Source organism: Thermobia domestica, chromosome 11, assembly GCF_964235325.1.
Source record: "Thermobia domestica chromosome 11, izTheDome1.hap1.1, whole genome shotgun sequence".
Classification (NCBI taxonomy): Eukaryota; Metazoa; Arthropoda; class Insecta; order Zygentoma; family Lepismatidae; genus Thermobia; species Thermobia domestica.
Window position 1 is genome coordinate 116,124,871 of NC_137464.1, and position 24,498 is coordinate 116,149,368.

A 24,498-nucleotide genomic window follows, 5' to 3' on the forward strand; every position below is an offset into this window, starting at 1 on the left:
CCGGATTATCAGTTGTAAAATGATTCAAACAAAAAAGAAAATTCTTGCACCAGAAACAGCGAATACGTGAAAATGTCTCACAATGACAAAGGCCGACTGCAAAATGGAAAGTGAATGCGCTCGGAGAACCGAAATGAGGATGTACATTTTGACTGGCCACCATTTTACACAGGGTAATTTTAGAGAGTCGAGGCTTGTTCCGTTTTCTTTCATTTCTCAACAGCTTTCCAACGATGTGCTACTTCACCTTCCTTGGCGTTTGTAAATTTTGAGTAGGGCATCGCCTGGGACCCTGTGGAGAACCCTGGGACAAATAGTTTTACTTTCAATCATTGTACTTTTGAAATGATTACATATATGTATTCCTGTTTTGACATCTGTCTCACCGTTTTAGGTTTTCTGGGGTAGCCATAGATTTTGCAATGACGTTTTTGCTGACATTTTGACCGGAAACCATTTTGCACAGGGTAATTTTAGAGAGTCGAGACTTGTTCCGTCTTTTTCATTTCCCAACAGGTTTCCAAAGATATGCTACTTGGCCCCATTATCTTCAGCATTTTTTGAGTTGGAGCCCGTCTGGGACCCTGAGGGTGGCCCTAGGACAACACTTTTTGCTTTGATATGTGGTACTTTTAAAATGATCAAACACGTGTTTTCCTGTTTTCACATCTGTCTCATCGTTTGCTATTTCTAGGGGTAGAAAAGTATTTTCTGGACACCCTGTATATTCATATAGCCCGCACAGTATATGCATTCGGAAAATTTTTATTACAGTTTCGTAATAGGCATCATTAGTGCTTTCGATAGGTGTATTAAACCATCTTCCACTTTGATATATAATCACCCTCTCTTTCCTTGTCAGAAATCAGATTACCGAGTGTCACCCAGAATAAGCCTCAAATCTTCCTGTCTCCTAAATATTGAAGACAACTCTACTCCTCTTCATCCTCCACATGAAAGAATGAATTTTAAAGGTTCATAACTCTAAAACTATGGGACCTACCGTAGTTAGGTCAAGACTTCACTTAGAAACTAGTATGTGCCCTATTCAAAAATGCGTGTTTCAGAATCCTGAGATGCTTCCACAACAATTTTTATATAAAGGGAGTTTGACTACGGGCCTATGATATAAAGTACTCTCCAACTACCTCCATAAAAATAGTTGCGTGAGTGCCTTAGGATTCTAAAACATGTATTTTTGGATAGAACACATACTACTTCCTAAGCGAAGTCTTGACCCGACTACAGTAGATCCCATAGTTTTGAAGCTATGGACCTTTACAATTCATTTTTTCATGTTTTCGGCAGCCTATAACACGTAAACGATGGGGTTTTCGCCCTATGTTTATTGGAACTTTTTTGTTTGTTTTACTCTCAGGAATCACTCCTCTGCTTTTGTACAACGAATTTAGCGCCATACTATATCTATCTATCTATCTATCTATCTATCTATCTATCTATCTATCTATCTATATATATATATATATATATATATATATATATATATATATATATATATATATACTGAACCTGCGCTCTCTACACAGCGCTTCATTCACATATGAGCATGAATCTCCTTGCTATTCCTCACATCTGAACATGTCCCTTTACAGACACAAGTGAAAGACATCTTGATAAAAATCGGCAAGAGATACCGTAAAGGGGAGATTTTTTCGATTACTTTTTCAATATCTCGCAATTTACAAGATTAGATCCTACTTCCGGTTGGAGTTTTTAATTCATATATGATCAGTGTTTTCTTTCTTCTTGCATACAGTATGTAGTAAGCAAATAGATTACACACACAATGAATTATAATGTAAATGATGTATGGTGTTCATTGGGTAAACCACTCCAAACAATAAAGATTCAACTTAGACTGGAGAAATGGTTATCCTTCGTTTTTCGTTATATTTTGGTCATGAAACAAATGCATGAGAGGTATGCAACCCATGTATACAGTTATGTTGTGTTGGAATGTATAATGCGTAGGATATGATGTTTTAGTTTTTTTAAATTTCAACACATCCAGTGTACCCGTAAAAATGTAATAATACAGTAAAGAAATAATAATCATGTTTTTTAAATTTTCAATTAGAACCGGACAATCTACACAAAATTTGCAATCGATCAGTGAATACATCGTGAAACAAAAATCTAATCTGAGCCCATTTCCGTCAAATACCTATTAGGGCTCCGAGAAATAATATGTATTTATTAAGACTTTCATTTGTGTCAAATATTGCTTCATTTATTTAATTAATTTGCAAAACATGGAATGGGCTTACACCATACAATTTCCAGAACTGAGGGTGAGGATAATAATTTAACGTGATGGCAACGTCTGTAATAGTATTATGTGCACAGTAACGACAACCTCTACAAAACAAAAGAGCCTGAAATGGAAAAAGTAATGTTGCCAACTCATTCCACAAATTTATATATTCACTATTCGATGTGCAACTAACGATGAACCATTTTATCCATACATTCAAATTATAATTACTGAAGTTACTGTAAACTAACTACGATGGCATAATTTTGATTTCAAATTATTCCGCTGTAAATCCCTTATTATTCATTCATATTATCCATACATTCAAATTACCTTATACTTACTAGAAAACTATACATGAATGCAAAATTCTCATTTCAGATTTGAAATTACCAACTTACATTCCTTTAGAATTACCGGTACTAATCTTCATCCCACAAATATAACTCTTTTAATAATAAATTCCCCTAGATTGCGTTCCGAATATGATCTACCAAATTAATTTTAGCTGAGTGATGTGTGGTTAATATATCGACCTCAACGCAAATTTTGCTAAATTTCTAGGTCTACCAGAATGGTTTTACTTGAGTGATGTGTGGTCAACATACCGGCCCCAACCCGATTGTTACGGGATTTCAATCTGTGAGACGGCTTCTAGTTGTTAAGTGATGTGTGGTAGTTGTTGATCTCAACGTGAGATACTGGGGTTTTTAGACTTACCAGATGGCATTTACTTGTGATATGTGCTCAGCACATCGACCCTAACGTTATTTTTACTAGATTTCCAGGCCTACTGGTGAGTGACGAGTGCTAAGCATGTCGACCCAAATGCAATTATTACTGCTATTATCCTATTAAGCATAGGATAGCTTTTAGCTGAGTGATGTGTGATCAGCACACTGACACCAACACGAATGTTACAAAATTTCGATTATGGTCAGCACATCAACCCCAACTTAATTCTTAGGGAATTCCTAGGTCTACCAGTTATCTAATATCTAAATGATATTACCAACACACAGACAGCAATGCGATCGTTACTGAGTTTCTATGCTTACCAGAATGCTTTCTCTTGAGTGATGAAAAATCAGCAAATTGACCTCAGTGTGGTTGTTACATCGAGATAACATAAAGGTAACCAAGGAAGTTCTGTCCCTTTTTTACCCACCATTTTCGAACATCGATATGTCACCTAAGACGTACCTTGAAGATCAAAAATAGTCCCCATTAGCATCGACGACCTTCTGCCGAGTAGATAATTTTCGTAGATCTTGTAGTAGTCTTTCCAGTTTCATGAGGGAGTGGGGTGAGACAATGTTACTGTTTACAATAGGTTTATTGTTTGATAGGAATGTTCTTTATCCTTGACAATATTTGTATACAATAGATGTTTGTTTTGGAATTTCTAAGAAAAGCTTATGTTTGTTTGGGGGAGATGTAGAACACAGGTGTACGTTAAAAGTTTTTTATTGTGGACAGGAATTGCGTTAACCTTGAATAGTCACGTAGGCACAAGTTTGTTTTGGAATTTCTAAGAAAAGCTTATGTTTGTTTGGGGGAGGGGTAGAACACAGGTGTGCGTTAAAAGTTTTTATTGTATTCAGGAATGTCGTTTGACCTTGATTAGTCACGTAGGCAGAAAATTGTTTTGGAATTTCTAAGAAAAGCCTGTTTGGGGAGAGGTAGAACACAGGTGTGCGTTAAAAGTTTTCTATTGTGGACAGGAATTGCGTTAACCTTGACCATATACTTGAACAATAGCTGTTTTTGGAATTTCTAAGAAAAGCTTATATTGTTTTGGGGGAGAGGTAGAACAGGTGTGCGTTAAAATTTTTCTATTGTATTCAGGAATGTCGTTTGACCTTGAATAGTCACGTAGGCACAAGTTTGTTTTGGGGGAGAGGTAGAACACAGGTGTGCGTTAAAATTTTTCTATTGTATTCAGGAATGTCGTTTGACGAATAGTCACGTAGGCACAAATTTGTTTTGGGGGAGAGGTAGAACACAGGTGTGCGTTAAAATTTTTCTATTGTATTCAGGAATGTCGTTCGACCTTGAATAGTCACGTAGGCACATGTTTGTTTTGGAATTTCTAAGAAATGCTTATATTGTTTGGGGGAGAGGTAGAACACAGGTGTGCGTTTAAATTTTTCTATTGTATTCAGGAATGTCGTTCAACCATGAATAGTCACGTAGGCATATTGAAGAATGTTTGGAGATTTCTGGAAAAGTGATTAAAAGGTAAATGACCGTGTATTTCATAGAATTTTAATTAATTCCAAGAATTTTATGTAATTTCAAGAATTTTATACGAAGATTACCGAAGATTGCCAAAATTTTTGAATGATGTTAAAATTAGCAGAACTTTCTTGAACTTTTACGAAGATACACGAACGATTTAGTTTGGGTGTTAGAAAAATTATTTAGTTTGGTGTTTTCATAGTATTATTTAAACATTGTTTACATAAAAAAAGTAAACTATGGAAAGTTTAGTGCAGTTACGTGAAATTGTTTTTGAGAGTTTGAAAATTAATTTAAAAATTTATAAGATGATATCATATATGGATGATACTGAAATATTTTCGAAGAAGGACATAAGATGTAAATGCGGTGTAAATAAAGTAGACACGAACTGTATAAAGAAAGCAATACATGAGTGGAAAACAGAAGATATTTTGCTATGTGCCGCTTGTAGTTATGGATATTTTAATGAAATAGAACATGAATGTTTATTTTTGGATGAAAACGTTATGAGTTCACGAGTAAAGGATATTATGGAAAACATAGATGTGGAAGAAAATATATTTTATACGTATGCAAAATCACATTTTATCGGTTTGGTTACAAGAGATTCGTTTTATAAGACATACTTTAAATTAATGAAAAGTGAAGTGTTTTTAAGTGATCTTGTTGATATTCTTCTTGATAAAGATAAAAGTAAAAGTGCCGAATAAAAAATATTTTATGTACATAAGAAAAGTTTTGGTCTTTGTGAAAAAACGCGTTTAAACATTTAACGTTTGCAAATATTTCATAAAAGAAGAAGAAACTTAAATTACTAGTAACTATATTTGTATTACGGAAGAAATTAATTTGTGTGTGTGTGTGTGTGAAGTTTATACGAAACAATTTTTACAACACTTGATGTCAGGCAATGTTATTATCAAATATTTCAAGAAGAAATGTTGGAAACTAATACATGTTTAATACTTATCTTTATATTTATTTTCTTATATTATTTGATACATAGTTTTATTTCACATATTTGTATTATATTAATTTTTCATTTTTGTTTACTTCATCTTAAGAAAACATTTAAAGAATAAAATTATTTGAAATTAAATATTATTGCAGACAAGAACATATTTGAATAAATATATATTCATTTTTTGCGAGTGTTATAATAAATAATTTTACGAGTGTTATAATGAAAGCATAAATAATAAATAATTAAATATTATTGCAGACAAGAACATATTTGAATAAATATATATTCATTTTTTTGCGAGTGTTATAATAAATAATTTTACGAGTGTTATAATGAAAGCATAAATAATTAATTAATATTTTCGGAACATTTTAGTATACTCACACGCAGTGTTCGAATCATTTTATCAACGCGTATGCTCTGGTATGATTCAATAAATAATTAATATTCTCACAACTTTGTTGTTCGTAAAACTTCTACAAGAAGCGTACCAATTAAAATTGCTCAGCAAACGATACGTAAAAGACAGGAAAGGAAACATGAAAAATTACATTAAGATTTATATGAGTTTTACGTAGTTAAGAATTATTTTATATAGAGTTTGTATAAGTTAGTAACACTGTTTTACAACTTAAGATTTTTCCGCTAGAGTGCACTAGTGGTAAAGAAAGAACAAACGATTTTGATACTTTGTTTTAGTTCTTGAGAATATTTTCTTGTTAGAACACGTACTTTTTCGTGGTGTTAAGAACCGTGTTTTGTGCACTAGTAAAAGAATGAATTGTGCGTGTGATAAATCAAGTATTGATACTAATTGTATTAAATTAGCTATAATTAAATGGATACCGAACAAAGTGTTACTTTGTGGAGCATGTTATTATAATTATTTATTCAAAAATGACATTAGACATATGTGTATGTTGAAAAGCAAAGAAGTGTTGGACTTGGAAGCTTGCAGTATTTTATTAAAAGAAGATACGCGCAAACAAATTTTGAAAATCTATATGGATTTACACAATATCCATAGTAAGAAAGACCATATTCTTACACAATGCATTTTTAATAATCTTTATGAAAGCATTTTATTTCATGTGATAATGTCTGATTCCGATTTTCCAAGACATACTTTTACATAAAGATGTTTTACACGGAGTGTACAAAAATACAAGTAAATAATTTGAACGTCGTAGGACTCATGCGCAGTCGTTAAAAGTTTGTACGCATGCGCATTCGTTAAAAGTTTGTGCGCATGTGCAGACTTGTGATTGTGTACATAGGAACATTACTTAAATTAACAGTATTCGTGAAGATGTGTAGTAAGAGAGTATCTGTTTCTGAGTATATCTCTCCAAGAGAGAGACAGATTGAGTGTGAAAAGCATCAGAAAATTATTTATCAACACCCATGGGATCCTGATATTCCTGAAGAAGAACAAGATAAAGTGAAAATACTATATCCTGCGAAGGAAATAGAAGAATCGTTTAGAAGATTTTATCGATATGATGATGAAATCCATTTTGAAAAAGTGTTTCCTAATACACATATTGAAATTGAAGAATTAGACAATGTGAATTGTAAGTGCAATCGTTTTAAAATAAGTGATTTGTGTGTAAGAACTTTTTCAGAATTATCAACTGAGTGAATCACTACTGTGTTTTCCATGTTCAATAAGAATACTAGACGAAAAACTACATAAATTTTTGTTAATATTTAATAATAGTTTGAAAGAAACTGTGGGAATTTTTAATTCAGAAGAAAACTCGTGACATACGTGTTTGAACTTTCCATACAAAAACACATTAGTTGTTCGGATAAGAATTATAGACAAAACAAAACGCTTTTAAATAGATTTAATTTAGCATATGAATCAGTTACATTTTCAGATTCATATTTTTGTGATTTAGTTGAACTGTTTTTAAAGAAAGACAGAAATGTGTTTGAAAAACAAACTATGCATGTAAGATTGTACTTTTCTTTCTGTGAATGAACTGTGTGTGCTGGAATGTATTTCAAGATGGAAACCGGAATATAAACTTTTGTACGACGGTTGCTATGAAAACAGCCGCATTATAGATGAACATGAATGCATTGTTTTAGACTATGAAATGTGTTATAATGCATGGCGTGTTATGGTGCGACCAGATAGGTTTGATGAACTGTACAAACTCTTTTCATCGTATCATAAGAATGAAATTGACGATTGGACATTTGATTATGCTTTATATAATATTTTATTAAAGAAAAACCACATCAATGTAATTTTAGAATTACTCTTGGAAAAAGATTTCACTTATAATTTTTAATTCATTTGTTTGTGTTAGTGATATAACTAACTGAAGTGAAAGATATATTGGAAATATTTATTACAATTTCAGACAGAAAAATTCTCTATTATCAATGACATTTACACGAATTCAAAATTAAAATAACTTATTTTATTTACTATTCATAATATATATGATACTTTATTACATTTTTTATTTGATATATATGTAATCACTTTATCTTATACGAAAAAATAAATATTATATGAATAAAAATATTTTAGTGTTGATTTCTTTAAAATCATTTAGTTTATAATTTTTATATGCAAACACAGTTACTATGTAATTTAGTGCACAGATGTAATCAGTTACACTTAAATTTTAATTTGCAGTAATCATTTAGTTTATAATTTCATATCCAGATACGCTTACTATGTAATTTCGTATTTAGATACATTCAATTTGTACTCTCGTCCCCAGACACATTTAGTTTGTAATCTCGCACCCAGGTGCATTCAGTTTGTAATCTCGTACCCAGACGCTTTGAATTTGTAATCTCGCACCCAGGTGCACTCAGTTTGAAATCTCGTACCCAAACGCACTTAGTTCGTAATTTCGTACGCAATTGCATTAAGAAAAATTTCGTATCCATACATATTAGAATCTTGTGTTTATCACATGTTGAATTAATAATTATTATAATTTGTAACTTAAACGATAATCAAATATTAATTTCATAAAATAAATGTTTTTTTCAAGCGTATAACTAACAACAACATATATAACAAACAATTTATTAAGAAGTTCACAGCGTAGCTGTTCTAGCGAGTATGCTTTAGCATACGAATCAACTAAAATTAATAATACTAGAAGAGGTTAAATAAATAATATTTTCTCAACTTTATTGTTCGTAAAGCTTCTACAAGAAGCGTGCCAATTAAAATTGCGTAGAAAGCGATTCAATAAAAATTAGAAGTTTCTGTAACAAACGTTTAATTTACAGGTTCACAGCGTAGCTGTTCTACCGAGTATGCTTTGGCATACGAATCAATAAATAATTAGTATTTCTGAACTTTTTAGTACGCTCACACGAAGTGTTCGACTAATTTATTACGTGCTTTTTAATATTTCGAAACATTTAACAACGAGTGTTATATTAAATAACACGAAAGAATATATAAACGGAGTTTACGTAGAAATTAATTAATGGATTATACTCTTTGAGTATTATGAACTGCAAAAAGCTTACCAATTAAAATTACGTAGCATACACTAAGAACAGAAGAAAAGAAATATAAAATCAGGTTAGTTATTTAGTTAGTTAAAATATAAAGAGCATAGAAAAGTATTAGTATCAAACAAAAAACAGAAAGAAAACATTTTAACAACTATTTTTTGAAACGTTCACAAATTTTTTATATTTACGAAACGCAGTTTATGAGATTTCACTGAAATCGATACATCAATATACAACTTGCAAAAGCAAATGATAAAATTTAAAATAAATAACAAAAGAAAAAATAATTAATATTTTCCCAACATTGTTGTTCCTACAAGAAGCGTAACAATTAAAATTACGTAGCAAACACAATGAACAGAACAAAAATATAAGCAACGATATACCTACTGACTGAAAAATAATACGTTGTGATATAAGAAAAAATAAAACGTATTGCTTAGTATAAGAAATTCTGCTTTGAAAGAAATGTTAAGGTGTTACATTAAGAAAAATTCAAAAGGAATATTACAGGTATCATAATTTTAGCGGGGAAATTTTCAGTTTAGTTTATCGGTAACTGACAACGTTAATTGGCGTTTTCATTTATATCGACTTTCCCCTAAAACATTTACATTAATGAGAAAAAGAAGTCATATTTTACGATTTGATATACATTATAAGGTAGATATTAATTTGTATAGTATAAACACGCATATTTTTATGTTGTAAAAATTTTTTCATTTGCAGTACAGATATATCGTATACTTTATGATATATAACGGAAACGAAGTAAAAATATGTTTGACGTGATGTTTACTATCCAAAATATACGCATAGCAATACGCATATTTACTGTACTTAAATATAAAATATAAAAGGTACAAATATATGTATGGCGCAAGAAATGAACCGTTAAGGCTCATACAAACTGCTAGGGTGTATATATATAATGATGTGACTAATACTTTATTATACTCACAGAACTCCTATACTTTATTATATACTAATATAAATCGTTCATGCCAATACTAAATGATATCTTGTATGTTTGCTTTGCGTGATATGTTTTATTATGTACGGTGAATAAAAATCGGTTTTAAAAATGTATGAATATTAAATGGCTGACTTCATATATACCTACCAATTCTATTTGCTATACATAAATAAAATCAAAGTAAACTATATGGTAGACATCAGGCATACCACCCACTGCACGTCAATGCATGTATTATGTAGGGACGCTGATGTATTTATTTTTAACAATACAACAAGTGTATATTGTGAATGCTATTTTTCTTATATAATTTGTATATTGAGTATAACATAGGCATTTTTTGTTGACATCCAATGCTTTTACTATTCAGTATGTATTTATATACAATACTGTATCACTTAGCATTCCTTTACATTTGACATTTATTATATTTACTACGCATTAATCAATATCTGTGATTCCATACACAGAGCAGACATTAAGAAAAGATAGTGTTTAATATACAATATGTACTTGATAATGATAATGTATCATTTATGTAGAAAAGTTGGCAATACTATTTTTATTTGTTTGCCAATCCCATGCATATCACTAGTGTGTCATGGCATGGCACAGCCATGAAAAATTTGCGCGCGTTGTTATACGCGAATGCCGCACGCGAGACCGGGCGAGTACGTTTTACGTTAATACCCTCGCCGGACGCACGCGGGGCCGGTGAGTACGGTTTTACTATTATACCCACGCCGGGCGCACGCGGAGCCGATATGTACAGTTTTACGTTTATAGCCGCGCCAGAAATATAAACGCATGTGCGGGAAACAGATTTACATTATTATGTGGATGTTAAGTAATAAATCGCAATATTTGTTTGTCATACACACATCTATATATCTAACACCTGTAATCCGTATATGGTTTACACTGATGTTTCCCATCTTACTTACAAACATTAGAATATGTAATGTGCAAAATATTACTGTATGATTCCCCTTATTGACTTATAATTCCATTGATATGACAACATTTTATACTCTACTCACTCGATCTATTTTTTAAGTATGACCACATTTGAACATAATACTACTCACTTGACTCATTTTTAATTTTGAAATTAATATTTTTAATTCATATTAGTGACTTCATTGTAAATATAGGAATTAACAGGATATAATTTGTTCATTGAAATATGTTTATTTTTACTAGTTATATTTTTATAAAATATGACCCTATATTCTTTAAGTATTATGTTATATACATTCACTTTTGCTTGTTTATACTGAAAAGAAAATTTCAACTTTGGATTCTTTAATCATTTTACTCGTATATGTTTATCACTTTGTTTTAATAATTACTAGACCATTTTTGCTCTCAAAGCTTTATAATAAAGGTTCAGACACATATTGATGTAATATACTATTAGTATGTCTTATTTTACTCATATCAATTAACTGATTAACTATGGAATACAAAATAGAAGCTACGCATGGCGTAAATTTGGACATGCCACGAAATATTATCTTGTGTGTAGAGAAGATATTTAATATAAAATATCCTCATATTAAGTTTGCATTCTCTCCTGAAATAAATTTGTGAACATTTTTGCACTGCACGTACAGTACAAATGTGTTTTACCCATTCCTCAAACGTTTCCCGAAACAAAGTCCACTGCTGATGTACCTCTCTCTATATCTCTTTCTCTCTCTTTATATATTTTATGTAATATATGCTTGTTTTTACTCTATCTTTGTATTTTATGGAGTATCTGCATGTTTTTGAGTATCTGTAGCTTGTTTTTACTCTCTCTATGTATTTTACTGACTATCTACAAGTTTGAGTATCTGTAGCTTATTTGTTGACAACCTTTATGCTTGCTTTTACTTTCTGTTACTGTGTATCTGATTGAGTATCTGTAGCTTGTTTTACGTATTTGCATGTCCCTATTTCTTTTTTACTTTCTACGTATTTTACTATCTGCAAGCTTGAGTATCTCTGATTAAAAACTAAGAAAGCACTTTTTAGTCTTACTGTAGAATGGAAATATCTTAAACTTGCTAAGCATAATCGTAATTTTGAATATAATCATTTTTAATACCCATGACGTTTGCCTTCTCTTTTGTGTAACACAAGTTTGTATCCAAGGAAGATCCCCTAAAAATTTTACGGTAAACTATATAATATGTTCCTTACATTTTTGAACTGATTACGGCTTTGCTGTAATACCAAAGAATTTATTTCTCACTACAGTTGATAAATATATCGTAAATAAATACATTCTATAACACAATATATCACATAGATTTTAACTATGCGGTATGAAATCTGAAACATCACAATTATTCTGTACTAATTTATATTTTGCCCGCGAAATCTATTTTAATATTGCTTTCACATCTATTGGCTAAGTCTTCCTTCAAAATCTATTTTTGGGTATAGGACATGAGTACTTATTTCTTATATATGTTAAGTTATATACATGATTTTAAGCTTAACATTCTTCATCAAGAGACTTTGAAGTGAATAATAAGTCGTTTCATGTTTTTAGATTGCATCTACTTCTTCTGGTCTTTTCATTAGATTGATTTAGCGCTATACTGTTTCCTTATAGTACATGTGTTCTTTTCAACATGTAGACTTCAGTGATAGAGTGATTTTTTATGGAGAATGTCTCATTTAATCTCTTTCATGAAGAAATAGTGGTAGAATGCTTACTTATGATACATGGTGACTCAGTGACACAGTACTTCCTTGTGCTAATTGAGGTCCCTGATTAAATTTTGAATGTACTGATTTAGTAATAAACTGATTTCTCATTAATCTTCAATGTGTTTATTTTTATTACCATAAGGGCTTAGCGCTACAGTGTTTCCTTATGATTCTTGAGGTCTCTCCATAAAATTAAGTCAGTGATAGACTGATTTCTTATGCTACAAAGTATTTTACTCATTTAATTTTCATAGCAGTCACTCAGTGGAAGTGTATTTTACTTCTATATGTTCTTACTCATTATCTTTTAGCATGAATAATGCAACCCATCCCCCCAAAATTCATTGCATCAATCACAAAAGCTCATGAATGATTTCTATCCATACCCAACTGGTTCTACTTTGTATGCCTATTTCTGCAAGATACATCTTCCCTAGGTTTTCCTAACGGTTGTTTTACTCTTATCATCACGACTATATTACATGACCTGTCCCCTCTTAGACTTGAGTCTAACAATGTTTGGTAAACGGAATCTATAAATAATAAAGTTTTTTGGTATTTTATTCCTAAAGAATTGCTAAGCTACTTGGTATATTTCTTGAATTAATACTACAATAATTCATGTAGTATATTCGTTAACGTTTTTGCTTATGCTGCAACCGCTTACGGTTTTGCTCTGTCAAAATTTGTAAAAGCATGAATGAAGTTTTCCAGGGTTTTTCTTCATTTATTCATTTGAAGCAAATGCCGGGATGGTACCTTACTTATAGTTTGTATACCGCTTTCTTCCTTCCCGAATCCTTTCTTCCTTCCTTTCCCGGATTGTGTACTCCCTAAAGAACATTATCCTTCAAACCCATCAGTTTCAATACTCAAAAGGCTCCCAGAAATTTAATTCTAACATCCTAACTAATACTTTTTATTCAAATTGTTTTATCTGTAATATACATTCTGTAATATACACTCTCTCAAGGTGTCAAATTTTCTCAACTTTTTTCATTCTACAAGCACCATTAAAAGATTGTGTTGTTTCAGAAATCATCATTCTTCTTTGCAACCACATTTTTTTTGTAAAATGACGTTAAGATACATATTTTTACAAAGAATGTCAATGTAAGTAATTTAATCATTGATCAATCATTTGCTTTGGATCGATTGATTGAAGATAGTATTTTTCAAAAACCAACACATGATCCTCTATAAAATTTAATGAATCACAAGCTATAGCTCTAATTCATTTTAATGGACTTCTCCATGATACTTTAACTAAAATTCTATAGCGATCCAAAGAATATTTATTGCTCAAGCATATGGAATAACGATCATATTTTACTTAATTAATATAGAAAGAGAGAAAAATAATAGAATGACATGAAATATTCATGTATTTGGACACTATAATTCGATTCCAGTTTGGTGCAAGGAGTCCCAGTGGGGGCACTCGGTCAAAAAGTGTACAATACTTTTAAGTCCACCCATCTTGAATGAATTTTTCTTGGATTTCCTCATCCACACAAGTTAAATGCGTTGGTGGGACCTAATTTATAAGTCCCAGACCACTTTCTTCCTCCCCGAATCCTTTCTTCCTTCCTTTCCCGGATTGTGTGGTCGCTGAACATTATCCCTCAAACGTGAAGTGTTAAATGGTCATAGATGTTAAAAGACCCAAAATATAAATTGTAATCTTAATCTTATTCGATTCCAATTTTCGCAAATCAATCTCAAAACGAAAGAGTCACATAAGGATTTTTCTAATAATGGCTCAAGTCTTACAGGACACCGGGTGATTTGTATATTCTAAGTTCAACTAAATATTTTTATTCTTCATTTCTAATAGCAACATAAATCTGAAAGAGACTGTTAGAATTTTCTGCTATGATATTATAAGAACAAAAATACATTGGAAAGCGCAGACAATTCATAGCAAGAGATAACCTTCAAATCTTACAGTCATTCAGAATTCCTTCATTCCTTCCTAGTATTTTATATTAAAAGGCTATTCCCGCCACTTTCGCTTTCTTCGAAAGAATTACACGTCCCAAAACCAGAGCCTCTTTTCTTAGAAAATACCCAAACAGTGGAAACCCCGCTGAAGAGGGGGAAAAGGCAGAGGAGGGAATAAGAGGTTACCGTATTCAACTAAAACTTGTTTCTCAAGTGGTTATGAGTGTGTGTGTGTGTGTGAAGTGCCCTTCACCTTAAAAATTATGAATGGGGAAACGTTTCTCAATCTTTCCATGTTAGCAAATGTAAACAAATAATATTTTTCAGTTAATTTACTCACCACCAATTTCAGGATTTGTTTTTCCATTAAATTTCTAGTCATCTTAGCACCTTCAATAACCGTAGAATTCTCATATGGTTACAAATCAAAATAATAATAATAATAATTTGTTAAGTAGCTAGTGTATGTGCCTTTGGTACACGTGGTTCGGAGTTCGATTTCTGGCGAGAGAGCACAAATTAATTTTTCTGTCATTCACGTTCCTTAATCAATAGTCTAGTTTAGCCTAAAGACCATATCTGTTAAATTAAATAATAATAATAATAATAATAGATCTTCATATCCACATTTGACAAAGATAAATGTGAGTTTGATTTGTTTATATGGTTCGGATATCAACTTATTCCGTAGATCCATGTCTCAAATAGGTTTGAAAATTTACAAAATAAAAAACAAGTCAATTGAACTGATTGAAATCAGATAAGTTGCAGGTTCATGTCTCAAAAAATCTTTTTGCTGAAAACAATATTTTAAAATAACTCACACATTAAAATGGGAAAAAGAACAATTCACATTTTCTTGAAATAAAACATCAAATTTTCAATATAATTAGATTTAAATTAGAAATCACTTTATTCCTTAGCTATTTACAATATGTGGATTTCTTTTCTTTCTTTTTTCACTGTGTACAGTTTTTTTCTATATTTATATGCCTAAAATGATTTCGGCTTCATCATCTACCACCTCTTCTATGTTCTTTCTGCTCTTTTCTTGCTTTTCTATAGACTCCATTACTTCTCTTCTTCTTTTCCACTTTCCTTCTAAACACCAAGGTAGTCCCAGAATTTCATGTATCTTTTTTTCTTTAGTAAAAATGTCCAAAAACACTGTATTAACACATGCATTGCATGAGTGACATTTTAAATTGTTTTTATTGTTTGGACAAATGTCTGATAAGAAATAAAATTGCTTACTCCCCCTCATCCTTATTTTTTCTTCACAATATCGTACAGCACATGTAGTATGCTCGCAAAGGGATATTTCTGATTCCATAATCTGAAATAATAAAGAAATCGAATTTTTTAGTATTTGATCAAATATTAATAAGTTTACATATCAAATATTTGACTTTAATTATGTTTGGACAATTATTTTATAATAGAAATCAAGAAGATTTCTCTATTATGAAAATGTATAGATTTTAAGACATATTCAAATATTAAAATGAAACGATACTTTTCCTTTCTTTCTTATATCCTATCATTTTTTAGCGTTACCATACCTCTAATACTATTAATTTTTTCATCTTTTAAGTCAACAAAAATTTCAAGACTAAACTTCAGTTCTACAAAATTAAAAGTCTATGTAAGTTTAATTTCATGTATTGCTCTTGTAATATGAAGGTATCCGATTATCGTACGGACCGTTGCCTTTAATCATCTCAAGTATTATTCTTATTGCTCTTTGGAATAAAATATGAGTTAATTCACATATATTTATACTTCAACAAAATGATCAAGTCAGTTGGACAGTACAATCAAATTTCGTTATGAAAAACAAGCACAATTCTTCCTTATTCCACAGGTTATTTTCAAGTGTTTTATCATAGCTTAGAATAATAAATAAAATTTAGTGAATTCAAATGATGTTTGGGGGTCTTGGTGATTCAGTGATACAGCGTTCACCTCTGGTGCTTGGGGTTCCGATTTAATCCTAGCGCCCGCGAATTATTTCAACATTTTCATAACAAACATTAAGTTTGGATTTATTTTTATAAATTGTGGTGGACAAACAACATGTGCTTGGCTTTTGTTGGGATTTTATATACTTTTAAGTGGTTTCTTTTGTAAAGTGATGATATAACAAATCACCGTCTCCTTTAGCGTAGCGGTATAACCGTCAGACGTAAAACTCAGTTATCGTTCAGATTAGATAACCCAACAGTACAGTGAATCATATTGGGTTGCCTAACATGTAGGGATTATACAACACTACACTAAATCATATTGGGCTGCCTAACATGTAGGAATTAAACAAACATTTTCTTTCACGGATTATTCTCTCTCCGAAAGATGTCATCCCTCAAGGGAACAATAAGTTTAGATGTCCAACTCTATATTCTAATTTCGGAATTCTTTTCTATACTCACATGTAATGATATATACACTTTTCTACGATATATACTGTCAAATCATTCAATCAAAAAAGCATGAAAGCTTTTCTTTTTTCAGGCTAGGCAACATATGTCAAGATATCCTTTCATTGAATTGTGTACATGTCATGAGACGTAACGGTATAACAATCTTAGATGATAAAAAAAGATAAGGAAATCTTGTCTTCTGTAAAGGGATTTAATCACTGATTATATTTCAAACTATAATAGTAATTCAATAATAATAATATAAATAAGGGTGACGCGAAAAATCAATGGTAAAGCTTTCGTTTCTGATGCAAGGGTTTCTTGATTTATGTTGTCAGTTTAGATCTTCCACAAACATCATGCTTCTACATTTTCTCGGAGGAATCCTTTTTTACTTTCATTATAATCGTGGAAACTAAAGATTCCATTTTTCCAATAACATTACTAAAAGTGATTATAATAATGATTCTACTATAATTACTTATGAAAAAATACGTAAGCCGTTCGATCAAATTAAGAATACGATATCATATTATAAAACAACAAGCAATCCAAATCTGTTTAGCAATCAGTTCTATTTTAGAAAAAGTGTGTAATAATATTCTTAAAAATTTTTCTTAAGTTAATAAGTATCGTTTTATTCAACTAACTAACTAACTCTATGGCCTATGAAACCCGGAGGCTTAGTGACACGTTCACAAAAGCTCTCCACTGACTTCTATCCTTAGATAATTGCATCCAATTTCTACTTTATATTCCTATCTCTGCGAGATCCATCTTAATATTATCCTCCCATCTGCGCCTAGATCTTCCTAATGGCCGTTTTCCTCTTTTTATTACGACCCTAACCATGATTAATAAACGATCTAATAAATTACGTTATGAAGTTTCCACCATTCCCATTCCTCTTGTGTCCAAATATTCGTCTCAGGATCTTGTTCTCAAATACTTTTAGTCTATGTTCTTTCCTCAGAGTAAGCGACCATGTTTTGCAACCATACAGAACAACAAGCATGATTAACGTTTTATATATTTTAAGCTTCGACAGAATTCGCGACAAGAGATTTTGAACCAAGTAATAAGACGAATTCCATGCTTTTAGTCGACATTTAATTTCTCCGTAAATATGATTTTCCTCTGTTAATACTGATCTTAAATATTTGAAACTAAACACTTTATCAAAAGTATTATTTAATATTTTAACCCCTCCACAATTTCCCGTATTACGGTCCCGACGCACTTCAATGTATTTAGTTTTCTCTGCATTTACTTCTAAACCCATGTCCTTGCAAGCATTTCATAAGATCTCTGCATTTATTTCTACTGTTCTCCTATCATCCCCTATTAAATTTACATCATCAGCATATGTCATATACCGATCAACGGATACTGATGAATACCGATCAACTCTATTCAACAATCTAATTAAATTATTCTGTCAATATATGGAAAAAAACACCAACAGGAAGATCAAATATAAAATGAAAAAATCGTTTAATCTAGCATAAATGATTCATTACTCTTTCTGATAAATTCACTAAATATTATGATTTATTTTGTTCAAACAATCTAGTAATCACATACAGAATCTAACATCTACCATTTTCACAAAATAATATAAAGATTTCTTTCATTCAGAACAAATAAATGCTCAAATCTTGATCCATCATACACACAAACAAATATCACTTTGTATCTTTCCACAAATAGACGTTCACTGAAGGACGATATTGTACAGACGTATCAAAATAAATAAATGTAATTCAGACCTATAATTCAAAACTCGATCTTAATCCTCTGTAAAACACTACATTTCATAAAATTTCCTCGTAACTTCTTAGTTATCGTGCACCCCTTTACCGTGAAAGAGCAGTGTTCAATTCTCGGCAAAGCCATGTAGTTCAAATTCGATGTTAACCACTAGGACCCCGTCTCATATACCCTAGTTATTGCGCAAAAACCGTAAAAACAATTTTAATAATCAAATCATGTACTTATTTTTAACAAAAACCCTAACGTGCTTCACGACAAAAAGTTACATTTCACTTGAGGTCCCCGTCTCATATAGTCTAGTTGTGAAAAGGCTATTAATTCGATAACTCGCTAATTTTTAATAAATGTGTTCAAAAGTTTGTATATAAAACATGGTTTAATAATGCACCATTTGTCTTCCAATCAGTCCAAATATAAAATATCAATTCAACTAATACGTGAAAAGCTCGGCATTAATTTCAGTTCGTAGCTATAAACATGAATTTGGTGTCTACTATTTGTAATTTACGTTTTCCTAATGCTTGTTACGTGGACATTACGTACAGGTCAACTGGAAGCCTTCAAAATGTAGGTGTGGAGAAAAATGGTAAGAATTAGTTGTGTAAAGCAGAAAAGAAATAACAGGATGTTAGAAATGGTGCGTGAGAAAAGAACATTTTTTAGACATTATTAGGAAGACGAAGAGAAATTGGTTGTGACATTGCATAAGAAAAGAATCTATCATGAGGGATGTTCCAGAGAGTATGATATCGGAAAAAAGAGGCAAAGGATTAAGGGGACTACAATTAATGGACAATATTAAAACTAAAAGATCGCACGCAAAAACAAAAAAGGTTAGCGGTGGAGCATAGAAGCTTCTCAGCTGTGGCCTATCAATAAAAGCAAAATACCTATAATGATGATGATGAATGTGTTTTCAATTAAACTTTAAAAGCAATATGTATTCTAGACACGGTTAATATCCAACTAATAATATTGATTTCATTCTGTGGACTTCCATGAAAAATAACATTTGTATGTCTTCAACATTACATATTATATAATAATAAGAAATATATTATTTTTCTTACCTGGTAATTCTTACTGGAACGTGATTCGAACTCCTGGAAATGGTGTAATCTAAAAAGAAAGAAAAAAATGAATTACTATATTTGAATTGTTTCTATTACAAAAATAATCAGTGCTAAGAAAAAAATCAAATGAGTATTTATTATAAAATTAATCCTTTCCGAAAAATGAAGAAATTTTTCATTTCAATAAGCTAGGTCCAAGAAATTAAGAACAAAATTCCAATTCTTTCTCAAAATACTATGTTTTCAGGATAGTATAAGTCAACTTGGATGTATTTGGTAAAATAAATGTGATATGAAACAAAAAGAAGTTAATGATTTCCAAATGAATTCATCCAATCAACAAGAATTACTCTAAGATAATTTTCCAATAATAATATTAAAAATGTTTCATATCTTGTAATAAATTAATGAAAATGAATTTTTATCTGAATATATTTAAGAAAACAGAAGTCCACTTACCTTTTCAAATATAAGAACAGGTGAAGTGGTGCCGATGAAAAAAACAATGTTGAAAGAAGAACAAGAATCACACTGTATTGAAGTAACTTAAATCTTGAAATGACAGAGATCTTCAAAATTCAGTTTTTATATTGATCAGAAGAAACCCACGCCAATTTTCACAATTCCATACAATAATAATAAAAAAGGTTCCTCTAAAAAGATTGTACAACCATTTTTTTCTCTGGAATTCTATATGGTCGATAACCCCTCATAGCAATAACGGGATGGTTGCAAACAACATTTAAAAAAAGAAAAAGAAGCAATTCCACCTTTCCTCTTACTTCGAGGTTAAAGAAACCGTATCCTTCACACTGCAATAAGACGCCCAGTAGTCTACCATCGGGTTTTATAGATTCTGTGAGTATTTTTTTCTCATTATATAATTAGTATATGTGTAACTAAAGTTCATTAAAGTATGGCAATTAATTATGTTCTAAGAGCCTCACCAAGTATGTATTTTTAATCAATTTCATAAACATTGTATTGCATTTACTGTACACATGACATACATGTCCATGCATTCAACACTTATTTTTCCTTACATCTTATCAATAATTAAAACCTAGTCTACAAAATATATTCGAGGTACCTTAAACTGCACAAAAACTCATTTCATGTAGCAACTGTTTTAGTTTAGTCGGTCTTAAGAAACTCTGTTTATGTATTTTACCGTATGTCCCACATTTTTATTCCGTACTCATCTTGTAGAAGCATTACGTGTTACAGAATTACAAGAGTAATAATTATTTGAAAACATCATGTTTGCCTTTAATGCGTATGTAAGGTTTCAAATTCGATTCCTGGCGGCCGCCTTTGGCGTGATAGGCTCGGATTCCATTCCCGGCGGGAGCTCATGTGGCTCGGATTCCACGTTAAAACCTGTAGGTTCACGTCTCATATAGCCGTACTGGTAAAAGACACACTAATCTAAAATTAAGATAACTCAACTCGATTCCTGGCGGAGGTATATAGTCTGGATTCTACGTTAATCAGTAGGTTCACGTCTCATATAGCAGTGCTGATAAAAGACACACTAATCTAAAATCAACACAACTCAAATCTAGTTACAAAAATTCTGTACTAAGTCGTGTTATATGAACCCAATTAATATAATTAATAATAATACAAGCTAGTTCACTGATAGAGCATCTATTTCTGCTGGTGGATTTTCTCATGCAAAGCCTAGCCATATGTTCCACATATGTTTTTAGTGTTCTTATAACAAAAAGTATATTCTATAAATTGTTCTAATCACAATCAAGTCCGTGAGACTTCTTAAAGTTACCCGTTTCCTCCCACTTCCTCATTCCGCTATTTTTTTCATAAAGGGAATATTACGACAAAAATGCATTCATATAAGTTAGTCTAACAAAATAATTCTCTGGCAATAAACTTAATAAATTCATATAGTCTCAGTGGTAAAGAGGTCTCTAGTATATGAGGTTCTTGGTTTATTTCCTCGTCAAAACCATTTTACTAAACTCAACATAAACAAGTGTCAATCAATATTATCTAAGTAAAGATTCCTATCACTTTCTAAGGGCTAGTACCACAGTGAAAAAGTCTTGTTCTCTGTTAGTTGGGAAATCCTAGGTCGCACAAATTATTTAAACATTTTCTAAGTATTTAGTGTATTGCTGCTACAATCCACATCTCCACTGCTTGAGATATCTTGCTTCGATTTCCAATCAAGTAAATTTGTAGTGAGCAAACACCTTGCTCGTGAGTTTTCCTCTCACTTTCTTCATTCCAACATTTATCATAAGGGAATTGTTAGCACAGAGTAAACTGTTATAAGTTAACCTAGGTGATATAACCATACGGCACAATATTTACAAATCAAGAAATGATTTCATCATACACCATGGACATTACATGTTGCATATACATTTTTAATCATAGGAGTTAATATTCATTCGTTCACAATAACAATTTTATAAACAGGTCTTCCCGTCAAAACAAGTTTGGGCAACTCAGTCCTCCGCCCTTCCAGCCTTTCGTTCAATATGGGATCCGGCGCGTCTCTCTTCCAGCAGTCATAAGCAATAAAATAAAGAATGTTTTTAAGTTTCGTTTCAATACAATCTACAAAAACTCGAGGAAACAAATTCATGTAACAACCTAACTGTTACGTAAAAGGGGGACAATACATAAAGCTTTTCAAAGTTCAATGTCAAGTTTGGGTTTTATTTTCTTTTTTCTGTAAAGGAGTAAAAAATTTCTTGAAGGACATCTAGAATGCAATCTTCACAAAGCTCTCTAAAAAGTAGGCAATAATCCCTAACATTTTCTTTTTTAACAGTAACTAAATTGCACAATTGTGTTCCAAAAATCTTTTTTGAGGGGGACTGGTATCTATGTGAAGGTCACAGTCTCTAATTAAATCTGATGGTAGTTATAAACTTAAGTGGTGTATCTAACGGTCAATCCTAATTTTTTCACGGCTCCTTTCGGGTGAAGGACAGTATTTCCTCATAAATACCAACACAGAATCACAAGTGTATCCTACAACAAAGATGGGTAAATCTTCAAAGAATTCGTATATAGCCAATAATAAAGCGTTATTTTCAACTTGGCCTTGCATCAAGTCGTAGACTGCTCCAGGCTTCATTTCTGAGAATTCATGTGTCAAGGATTTTTCCAATATCGTTTCACATATTGTCAATAATAAATGATAAAACAACGTACCAAAAACAACAATAAAGTTTTATTTTTTCAAGATAACCTTCAGTCAAATTGTATTTTCTACGAATTTTAACTTTCACAGCCATAAATTGTCAATAAACACATATTTTCAACGCAATAAATAACATATAAACACTCATAAATAGCAAACATCCCTCTAATCAAGCAATAAATAGCATTAACTCGATGCCAGATGTCTAAAAAAACTGGAAAGACTACTACGAGATCTACGAAAATTATCTACTCTGCCGTTCTGAAAGGCCATGGATTCCATCGCGCTAGAACCTTGGTGGGCCGTGAAGTGAAGAAAGTATCAAATAATTCTGCACCTCTACTAGGGATTTGAACTGGCGTCTTCTAAGGTGATTACCCAAGGAATGGAACAGGTGAATTCGGACGGAGCAATGTCCGGGGAGTATGGTGGATGCAATGGCGTTCCCATCCAAGGCGTAGAATTATTTCCCGGGTCATCCTAGCCACGTGAGGCTTTGCGTTGTCCTGTAACAGGAGGACCCCTTTGCGATTCAACAGTGTTTTGACTTTTTCTTGAACACGGCTCAACTGCTGACAGTACAAAGTTACATTGATGTTTTGACCAGCTGGTAGCAGTTCCGATGCACAATGTCGCGAGCAATCCACCAAACACACAGAACTTTCTTCTGGTGCAGTGCTATTTTGGATGTTTCGGAACCGGTTCATGGGATGCAAACCAATAATGACAGTGCCGTGGAGCTTCGCACATGACCTATTTCTCATCCCATGTCAACATCCAGTGCAGAAATGGCTCCGTCCTCAGACAAGACAGCAAAGAAACACAGGTGTTTGCTTGCCTTGCCTTCTGGCCCGGAGTCAAATCATGTAGGACACAACTTGTAGTGCTTCCCAAGTTGATGGGAGGTGCTGTCGAATGGTTTCTCCAATCACACTGAATTGTAGTCCCAGTTCCTCACATGTCTGTCCACTGTTCACCTCAATTGCTGCCTGAAGATCTTCAGTTTGTACATGTGTTTGTCTTCCGGTGCGTGGTGCGTCTTCAAGTGTTTCATCACCGCCCTTACACTTGTTAAACCACCGATGCACTGTCCGCGTAGTCACGACACTCTTACCAAAGTCCTGGCATATGTTCCGCCCCGCTGCAGCGGCGTTCGACCCCAGTTTGAACTCGTACAGCATACACGCCCTTATGACGCTCTGTGGAAGTCCCATGTTCATTCTGTTCTTACGCAAGTTTAGGGTGTAACTGAACTGCCACAAGCACGTAGTATGTTGGATATAAAGTTACCCACACAAACAACTGTCCTTCGCCTTATCACCATTCGCATTCAACTCACGGTGTGAGGGCCAATTGAACACATATCTCGACAAAAAGTGACAGAACTTTCTTGGTTACCTTTATACGAGGTTACCTCGTATAAAGGTCTTTATATTATCTCAATGGG

General features: G+C 32.1%; 1 protein-coding gene across 1 annotated transcript in view; it reads right to left on the reverse strand.

The window, feature by feature from the left end:
• Positions 1-15,528: 15,528 nt before the first annotated feature.
• Positions 15,529-24,498, reverse strand: part of LOC145664376 (ubiquinone biosynthesis monooxygenase COQ6, mitochondrial-like) — a 94,111-nt gene continuing 85,141 nt past the window's right edge. Inside the window, exons 4-5 of the mRNA XM_081731027.1 lie at positions 19,871-19,919; positions 15,529-15,943 (exon numbers count right to left, since the gene is read on the reverse strand). Coding sequence (XP_081587153.1) covers positions 19,881-19,919 — 39 coding nt within the window. The 3' untranslated portion in view covers positions 15,529-15,943; positions 19,871-19,880. The remainder of the gene's footprint in view (positions 15,944-19,870; positions 19,920-24,498) is intronic.